At 42.1% G+C, this 10545-nt stretch overlaps 1 protein-coding gene across 1 annotated transcript; it reads right to left on the bottom strand.

The window, feature by feature from the left end:
• Window positions 1-2317: 2317 nt before the first annotated feature.
• LOC136530778 (adenylate isopentenyltransferase-like) lies at window positions 2318-3160 on the bottom strand. Its single transcript, XM_066523506.1, has one exon. The coding sequence runs from the start codon at window positions 3158-3160 to the stop codon at window positions 2318-2320; it is 843 nt and encodes a 280-aa protein (XP_066379603.1).
• Between the last annotated feature and the right edge of the window lie 7385 nt (window positions 3161-10545).

Raw genomic sequence — 10545 nt, 5'->3', positions numbered from 1 at the left:
TTGGAACTACAAACATCCTTGGCTAATTGCAGTTGAATCATGCTGGGTGGCAGGGAGCCACGAAGTATCATTTAATGATATAAATAATCAGACCTGGACCTATTCATCTTTTTCATTCTAATCCCATGTGACAAGGAATAGCTGGTGCATTTATACGAGGATAGAAACTTAATGCAAGAACTGCTATAGTTACTATTCGAGCTTTCAAACTGAAGGTTAAAGCTTGTTTCCTTGATAAAAAAAGGTACTTATTTTTTTAAGACACGTGCATGTGTGAAAGTAAAAAAATTTCACTCTCTTTGCCTCGTGTTGCCTTAGATGACAAATCATCTACGGATAACAGATAACCATACAATACTAGCTTTTTCTGATAGTTCACACACCCGTGCGATGGGATGGGTGCGGCAGACACGGCCGCGAGGCGGGCTGCGGGCTGCGGCGTGCGGCTGCTGCATGCGCCCCCTCGCTCGGGACGCATGGCTGGGTTTGCTGGGTTTGCGGCGAGCGTGTCCTGTCCTGTCCTGTCTTGTCCTGTCTCCTGGCAGATCCTCACAGTGCGTGCGTTGATCCGGGCAGGGATGGTGAACTTACGTTTCGTGCATCATATATAGGATAATAACCATCTTGTTTGAAAGCTGGAACCATTCTAGGGTTACTTATTATTACTAGCCTGCTGCAATGTCATAGCATTGACTGAATGATTTTTATAGGGCTGTGGCGGTATGGAATCATGACCTGGGATCCTGCAGGAGGTATAGCTGTGCTGTGACAACCCACCCAGCTTTGCTTCAGAGTGCAGTGCGTATGTATGATGTTTGGCACACAGCCACAGTGGCACATACGTACACGCACACACTCCCAATCCTTGAATATCGCACATGTGAGTCAGGCAGGCACAATATACATGTCCTAGTGTCCACTAAGAACGAGGACCAGATTGTCCCGTGCGTACATATATTACAGATGTGGCAAACATCACATGGAACTAGATGGAGTCCGATTGTTTGGGCCTCTCGATTATTCTACGTGCCCCTTCTTCTTAGTAGAACGGTGCACGTACCGGTCTTCCCTTGCGTGGACTCTTAGGCAATGTGGCCTCCTTATTGAGTGAGCACATAGGCGGCGTGGCATCATGTGCGCTGAGTGACCACCTAGAAAGGGCAGTGTTCTCCATATTGAGGGAACACCTGGCTTTGACATGTACCTTCTGCTTCTTTTCTACTCGAGCGGCAGGGTAGAAATCATCCAGATCACGGTATTTGATGATCCCTTCCATGCATCCCGTATTATCTGGAGGGCCACGTGCCTCCACTTCTACCTATATGTAGCGAATCATTAGGCAATCACGGGCTGTGTCTGGATTTGATGGCAAAGGTAGAAACTTAATGCTAGAACTGCTATAGTTACTACTCGAGCTTTCAAACTGAAGGTTAAAGCTTGTTTCCTTGATAAAAAAGGTACTTATTTTTGTAAGACACGTGCATGTGTGAAAGTAAAAAAATTTCGCTCTCTTTGCCTCGTGTTGCCTTAGATGACAAATCATCTACGGATAACAGATAACCATACAATACTAGCTTTTTCTGATAGTTCATACCTATGCGTTTGGTCAACACCAGGGACATCCACAGGATTGTAGGAGTATCTAGCTTTTCCAGCGTGCGGAGCAGGCAGTAGTGGCGTGCTTCTAGGATGTATGCATGCGTCAGATTGGCTACCAACATGCATGCATACGAGTATCAGGCTATCTAGCAGGTAGCAGCAAACATGCAGAAGGTAGGCCACCACATGTGTTGCCAGAATCGATGCTCTTCTTGCTTCTTCGTGTCGAGCATCTTGATAAAAGTAGCAGTCAACAACATCCTTCTGCTCAGTCATGCATGTTTTTACTGCAGACCAGTTTTGAGTCCCTTTCCTTTACCTGTCACCTAGGTACACGTCCTTTGCATTTCCATGCTTCTTCGTTTCCATTAGTTCATTCTAAATGAGGGTTATTTACAAATTAGAGGGGAATCTATCAATGCATCGTACAACAAGGTAGAAGAAAGGGTGTTATAGAGTTGGGTCCTTTGATTTTCAACGAATAAAGGAGTATATGGTACTAATATGTAAATAACCATATGAAGCATTGTCATTAACATCCATGCTACAAGCAGTAATAAGTGGAAGGTTTCCAGATCAAATATCAATACATTTTTGAGTCATGGAAATAATAACCCATACTATAGCTAACATGGTACCACTCGCATATATTAAAAGATAGTTCAATTGGATTTATTTAATTACTTACAAGAACTCACATGGATAGCCAGCGTTGGCGTTAGCTATGTAAAAACTTATCCACAATAGCAATTGCAGGAGAACTCACATCGCGTTCCCATGATATGTCCTCCGTACTATGGTCTCCTCCACTTAGATGGCAGTGTATGGCTTCTGTAGAGTCCACCACACACACAGGCCAGCCCCAAACACCAGCGATATGGCGAATCTTTGTAGTCTGTGATTTTGCAAGGGCTTTTGTATTTGCTTTCATCTCATCTATGGAATCAGAAAGACTCATGCCTCCACCAAAATATTTGCTTAGTTCTCGCACACCAATTGCCTTAGCCAGCCCAGTGTGGTTGCCAATCTTATGAGCCAGCGTAGTATCAAAATACTCTTTTAGTTCCTCAACTAAGCCAGAAGCAACCATATCATCAATACGACGACACAGATACTCATTAAGAACCAGCTCATGCGTATGGACCCAAAGTAGACAACTTTTGAACCTTAAATTTGGCTTATACTTTGGTATCGAAAAAGGATTGGCAAGGGAGGGATCAAGGTGGTCAGCAAGAAATCCATGCATAAGTGAGTTTGACCCACCTACCAGAACTGGAACTCGACCACGCCTTGCAATAGACTCCGCAGTAGTTGTTGCAATAGATCGAAAGGAAGGTACAGACACATCATCAGCAATTGATGAAATAACCCCAATTAAGTGATGAGGAATACCACCTTGATCATTCAGCCGGATCTTGTTAGTTGCGATGTCAAGACCAGCATATATTTGCATCTTGTCTGCATTTATCACTTCACCACCTATCACCTTGGATATGTCAATTGATAACTTCGTCTTGCCTGTGCCAGTGGCACCCATGATTACCACCGGTTTAATCGACATCATCTACGAGATGTAGTTTGATCCTGCAGAGGTGAGGGGGATGGGGGTGGAGTGGTAGAGGGGAAAGTGCTTCTTGCCCTTTAAACCCTAGGTCGACCAGCCCATGTATATGAAGAGTCGATGGTGTAGTCGGGCAAGAAGAGGGGATGGGGGTAAGTGCTGTGAGCGTTGATAACCTAGGTCTGGCAAACTAAACAATGTACACTAGCAGGCATTCCTATAACTACTTATGTACTACCATGGATACACTCCGCAGAAAAACTTAATTATGCACATGTATGTAGTAACGTAATGCAAAGATGTATGAGTACAATATAATATGTATCATATGTATGTGGACAAATCCATAGGTCCACAGGTGTGGCGAATGGAAGGAACTTCCTCTAGACAATCAAAGAAGAGGCAACCTGGCAAAGGAGAAGCTGAAGTGTCAGGTGCCTGCACATATTTCTTTACTTTCCCATCCTCTCATGTATTTGTGCAAAAGTCATGTTCTGCCTATAATCAGTTCGAGGACGTCATGACCATCTCCTTTCCATTTTTTACATACTCTTGCTTGCTAGATCTCTTGTTATCATCTCTAATTGTAGGTTACTTTGTCTCGTTCTAATGATTTCATTCTTTGGACATTTAAGGGACATGCTCCATTGTAGGTAACATTGTGCCTAGTTTTGTTGTCTTTGTGTGCTCGTGTTATGCCTACCACTATTTTGGCACGCTCCCACACAACCTGCACAAAGGCACGCGCATGCTCGTGAATAATGGAGAATGACCCTTAACCAGGCAACACCTGCTGCCACAGTGTTACCTCACCATCGTTCATGTCGTGTGTGCCTACCATTGTTTAGGCGTGCATCCACAGGAAATACGCAAAGGCACCCGCGTGCCCGGAAATAATGGAGAATGCCCTTGAAGTGCCCAACAACTACTGCCACAATGTCACCTCACCACCGCCCTTGGCACTACACGACATCACCCATGTCGACGCCACAGTCGCTCGCATTAAATGCGGTTCTTGCGCTGCTGGATACAACTCCATCCTTCTAGCTATAAAATTTGGTACCTCAGAGGTCTTCCATATCTCAAGAGGTAACACATCCTAGCTCAACTTCCTTCCCATCGAGTATCATCCCTCTCTCCCCATTTCTCTGCTCTCCTATAGGAATCGAGCGGCTACAGCGGCCTTCCTCTTCGCCGGTGTCCTTATCAAGGTGAGAAAACCATGACCATCTTTATGAAATCTTACCCTCTCCTATATATTACAAAAATGACTTACCCTCCTTTTCCTTGCAGATGGTAGATGAAGAGTGGACCACTAGCTACTGCTTGAACAAAGATGGTTTTCCCAAGCTCCTATATGCCACCATGTCCAGGATAGGTCTTTTGGATCACCCAGAGTATGTAGGTAGAGAATATGAGGAGTATGGCACAGAGCGGTGCGAGGTCATCATCTATGTTGGAGGAAGTAAAGATTTCCCCAACATAGGGCCGTGGGTGGTTTCTACTATAGGGTTTCGGTTCGAGGACACTTACCAATCTGTTGCTCGCAAAGCTTTGAGGTACCTATGCCAGATTTATGAGAGGCCAATATGTCGTACACCCATGAGAGTCTCCCCCCTTTAACAAGAGACAGTCCTATGTGGGTAGCCCGAATGAGGACCCTCGAAGGCCCTGAATTACGTGAAAGTGACCCAACTACGGTGTTCATGTCTACCTACCTGCTTTCCCTAGATAAGCAATATGATAGGCATGCCACCCATTTGAAGAAGTGCATTCTAAGGGCAGAGGAGGCCGAGAACCAAATAAAAAACCTGCAAGTGCAGCTTGCGGAGGCTAAGGCGCAGGCAGCTAGAGCGGAGAGCCGTGAGGCTACAACAATTGAAGCCTTCAAACAGGCCGAAGACCGCCACACTCAGCAATTGAAGAATATCTACCTTGTCACTAGGGCCAAGAGAAGTACCCTTGTTCTGGAAGGGAGAGAATGCCTAATACTAGATGGAATCCCAGTTGCAACCATGGAAGAAATCCAAGGGAAGATTGTGGACACGCCGCCCGCGCCTCCACCAACCGAGGCCTCCCATGGAATTTCCGAGACAGGGTCAGTCGATGGAGAAGAGATTCTCCCGCTGACTCAGGCACCACCAGGAGATGGCATCTGCCCTCCTTCCATCCTCCCAGAAGATTTCTCAAGCTACGAAGAATGATCTAAGTGGAGACATGGGCCCCTCAAGAACCCTCGTTGTAGTGTTTATTATTTCCACCTATAATGTAATCCCACATGGTGTTGTGCTTTGAGTTTAGTGATGTTGGTTGTTTGAATTCCACTTGAGCAAACATTTCTCTATGCCAATATGCCATTTCTCTACACCAATATGCCAGTGATTTTATTTAGTGACCTAGAATAGATATTGTGTAATGGATGCCAAACTCTATCGCCCTTACATAACATCATACTGGAAAATACATATTAGCTTCTATTGAGATATTTTTTAGTACAACATACATATGATCCCTAAGATTTGATATATACCAAGAAGATCATCTTCCACAACATGGTAGTGGAAAAAATTAATTAGCTATAGCTTCCGTGGGGATACTTTCGAGTAACATGTATACATGATCCCTAAGGTTTGATATATCAAGCAGATCACCCGCAGCGAAGCGCGGGCATAGTGGCTAGTATATGTTACAAGTGGCCGACCCAGATATTTTCTAGAGCCTGGGCAAACGTATACCAAGTTCACACGAACACATCCACCGCTAACATAAGCAAAGTCGACAATCTTAGTTGTTTTAAAATAAAACTAACCATTTTCTGTTGGAACAATGTTACATTTGTGCTTTCTATAAAAGCCCGATTTACCTCTGTCAAAAAAAAATATTAACCATTTATTAGTGTACATTAAGAAGCAAGAGATATCATAGCAATTGTGTCGTCGCTATATGACACTAAAATGGATTATATGTTAATTTAAAAAAAAAGGATTATATGTTGGCAATTTTCCACTAAAAGTTTTCAAAGGAGTGTGTCTTTGCAAGCCTACGGTGCGTGCCTGACTCTATTTTCTTATTCGCAAACCATGGAAAAATGATGATCCATCAGTCAGATATAGGTACCCACTAAAAATAAAAGAGCAAAGATCAATTATTCAATTTGATAAGCTGGGTGCTCGCTGGATGCAAGAAGCTAGACGAATTAAGATAAATATCCACCATCTTTGGCTTTGTACATCAGGTTTCTGCAGCACTGCAGTTTGAAGCCTAAATCAAAGGCTGATCGACTCTGTGTTTCCTCGGCGCCTGATATGTCCTGCTCCACTACCACTCACGAAGGAGCCCAGGCAGACGCGCGGGGTGGCCGGTTGGCACTGCCCATCAAGTATGTTACCATACATGTACAGAGGGAACCAGATGCAGCGGTGAGCTGCACTATATATACTAACATAAGCTATTTTTCTTTAATGAGGGCTATGCCGCGTTCAACTTCGCTTGGCTCCGGCCACAGTCACCATAAGGTATACTTTTCCTTTGCCCTGCTAAACTTGGACACTCTATTTTCCCAATTCTGATGATAAATTGATAACCATGCTCTTGTCTCGTTGATATTTCTTACAATAGTGCACACACTGCACGGTAGTCTAGCTGAAATGCATTGCCACTCGTGTAGGAACGACCATCGAATTCGACTAGACGGTGCCGATAGTCTTGAGATGCTATATCCCCCACCTTTTATAGGTGTTACAACTTATGAGCCTTAAACACAGGATCTTAATAATCCCCTAACTCTGCAGTAGAACCCCTAGGTACTTTATTAGACATCTGAGACAGACTTCACTGTTCTTAGTACATACCTTTAGATTGGAGATGTCCATGGGGCCGCTGAAGTCCCCGTGCCTGCTCCAACGTTAGGCATAGCGTCAAACTCCCCTACAATGGCCATCGGTACGGTGGCGAGGATGCCGACACAAGGGTGGCCGACGGATGGCTCCTGGTCTTCAAGGGATCACCGAGCTTACCTTGACTGATAGGCTGTTAGGGTGTCTAATCGTAGTATTATCGCTAATTGATTAGGTACCGTGACCCCTTTCTTATAGCTTGGGAACCCTGGGACTAGGCCCGTGAGATCTGTGGGGTCCATCAGTCATGGACTTGTTAGTGGGTCCTTAAGCCCCTAATGACTCGGTAGTCATTTGACTAAGCCGAAATCACTCCAATATTCTCCCCCTTGATCGAATGGCTTAGTAATTTTGTTATTATTAGTTCTATTCTCAATAGAACAATATACTAAAACAAAAAAATCATAACAGCCAGTTAAGCACCATTAGATAAGCATCTCTAGTAGACCACACTACATCGAATAGAACAATTACTTACGCTTATTAAAAAGAACTTATGGGGACATAACATTATGTGTCTTAAAACCACTCTTCTACATAACAATACACCAAGATAAAATGATTGCAACAGTCAATTAAGCACTCATGAACCCAATCACTATAGCGTACCATTCATATCTCAGAAATAGTTCATTCCTAGTCTTATGATGGTTTCTTTATGGTCCTATTGTTAAGTTTGTTTTCACTTATACTTTTGTGCATATATAAAGAATTATTTATACTTCCAAAATCACAATTTTGAGATCTCAATCTTATCCCATATGGTAAGCTACCAATAAACTTAATGCCGACAACTTAAGGTAGACCTATGGTGGGAAAACCTAATTTGAATATGGTGCTCAACACTTAGAACTTAAACACTTAAAACTTTAAACTTACTTAAAGAGCACCAACATCTTAAACTTATATGATTAACTTTGATTCAGGGTTGATCTTTCACACTATCTTTGGTTTGGCAAAACCACATGGCATGTTACTTGAACCAAAAGAAGCTGCACTTCTTATGTACAACATATTCCAGGAAGAATATCTTATGCTAAAAGTTACATATAATAGTAATAACTTTATTCTTAATAAACTAAGATGAACTCAAATTATATTAATTAAACATGCTATAGCTTAGTTTCATATTAGAAGCTATACTTTAAAGATAGGTTGGAGCCATTCCACTGGCTCTCCCCAACACATCTTGCAAAAAGAAGATTAATGTCATATCAACCTATAACTTAGTGGTTACTAGACTTCTTATTCATGAACATGTTATACTTTATATGCATAAAAGCAAGAATACGTTATAACTTTCCAGGGGTCCATAAAGTTTGCCAAGAATCCCGGTCATAAGCTTTAAGGGCGCGTATTAGTTTAGTCATTATACTCATAACTTAATTATAATACTTATTATTTAATTATAATACTTATATATAATGCTTATGTCAACGTATATCTAATGAAGAAAAAATATCACCCTTATATTGGAGTATGACTTATCTTTGAACTTATAAAATAATTTCAAATACTCCCTTTTCTGGACCTATCGTGATGAATCTTAGTCTTACTAAACAAATAAGTATAAGAAATATCACCAAGATAAACTTATGTAATATCTCTATTGTTTTACTTATAGTCAATAAAATAATTAACTTTATACCTCTGCTTAGCTTATCTTATTGTGATTATGAAACCAATGGCAGACAAGAGCCTCTAATGAACTTGTTATTTCATTATGGATAGCTTTTATCATTTCCCTTTAAAGTCTCTTTAGGTTATGTGGACCTATAATGGTCCATTGTTTTGACTCTATTAGGGATTTCTTATTATCCGTAGAATGAATGGATGCCAAAAGAGATAGACTTACCCTTAACTTATTGAACTTAATTTTGTCATTCCATCACATGAAACTTAATACACTTAATGAAGTGGATTATTGTAAAACTCTACATCTATCCCCTAGAAAATGTGAACCAAACAACAGTATAACATTTCGAAGTCAATATAAAATCCACTTCATGAGGTTACTTTAACTATAGGTTATCTTAGTCTTTTCTATGCTCATTTGCCCTTCTTTTATGTGCTAAAACTGAAACCCTAGAGCTCTTAATCGCTTAAAACTTTAACAGATCGAACGAATCGATGCTTAATCTAGGGTCCTAAGAGAGATGGGGTGGCAACACTGATACCAATTGTTAGAACTTATGAGCCTTAGACACATGATCTTAACCCCTTAACTCTGCAGTAGAACACCTAGGTATCTTAGACATTTGAGACTTCGCTGTTCTTAGTACATACCTTTAGATCGACGTCAGGCATGGCGTCAAACTCCTAGGTATCTCTTCCCCGTGCCTGTTCGAACGTCAGGCATGGCGGCAAACTCCCCTGCAATGGCTGTCGGTGGTGAGGACACCGGCACAAGGGTGGCCGGCGACTGGCTCCTGGTCTTCAAGGGATCACCAAGCTTATCTTGACTGATAGGCTATTAGGGTGGCTAATCACGATATTAACGCTAATTGATTAGGTACCATGGCCCCTTTCTTATAGCTCGGGAACCTAGGACCAGGCCAGTGAACGTAAGATCTGTGGGATCCATCAGTCATGGACTTGTTAGTGGGCCTACTCAAAGGAGTCCAGCCGGTTACTCATATCTTTGCAACAGTAATGTTCATGCAGATCGCTTTAGAATTCATTTATGTTGACTTTATCTCCAATTAGTTAAGTCTTGTTTATCTTACTACAAGGTTTACTGGGTTCTTACTACACTATGGTGGAAAAGCTGTTTGGAACCAGTGGTGGTATCTTTCTCTCGTATGCATACTTGCTCGCCCAAAAGCTGCAAGGGAGCGTCGAAGGAATTTGGATGGCCATATTCATAGGAATCTTCATAGCATCACTAAGCAATTTCATTCTGTTAATCCATGATTCATACTTGAAAGAGAGGGGTCCATTGACGGCTGTGAGCCTGGAATCCTTAAATGGCTGATGCTTTTAGTGCTGGCATTCCTTTATGCACTATTTTGTATCCTACTGCGGGCTTTTGCAAATGCCTCCGACTTGGTTTTATGGCTCATCGGAATCATAGGCCTCTGCTCAATAGTGCTCGGTTGGGTTTGGTTCTTTTACACAAAGTGGCCGAAGGTATTGTGGTTTTGTTGGTAACAATAGTATAGTACTTGATCAAAAAGAGTGAAGAACTGAAGGTAGATGTCATACTGCGCTTTGATACTGTTCTTTTCTCCTCCCTTTCAGATTCTGGAAGAAATTGATGCGTATCAGAGAAATTGGGATGTCTGAGATCACTGGCTCTGCCTCCAGAGGTGGCGGTTCAGACAGGTAATCTACTCCTTAATTTAATTATAATCGGTGTTATCTGAAATTATATCAGAGGTTGGGTGTTTGTAAGGAAAGATAGTGCACAAACGTACAGAAGCATATTTGGATGGATCCTTGGTTGTTTGTTTTTCGTTCGCCTCTTTATCGTTGATTTGTTGAGTATGG

This window comes from Miscanthus floridulus, unplaced genomic scaffold (assembly GCF_019320115.1).
Source record: "Miscanthus floridulus cultivar M001 unplaced genomic scaffold, ASM1932011v1 fs_201_1_2, whole genome shotgun sequence".
Classification (NCBI taxonomy): Eukaryota; Viridiplantae; Streptophyta; class Magnoliopsida; order Poales; family Poaceae; genus Miscanthus; species Miscanthus floridulus.
The sequence above is the reverse complement of the archived record's forward strand: the minus strand, read 5'-3'. Positions and strand labels throughout refer to the sequence as shown.

Bases quoted from the DNA above. Each gene is read 5' to 3' on its own strand.
- LOC136530778 (XM_066523506.1), bottom strand. From the start codon at position 3,160: ATGTCGATTAAACCGGTGGTAATCATGGGTGCCACTGGCACAGGCAAG.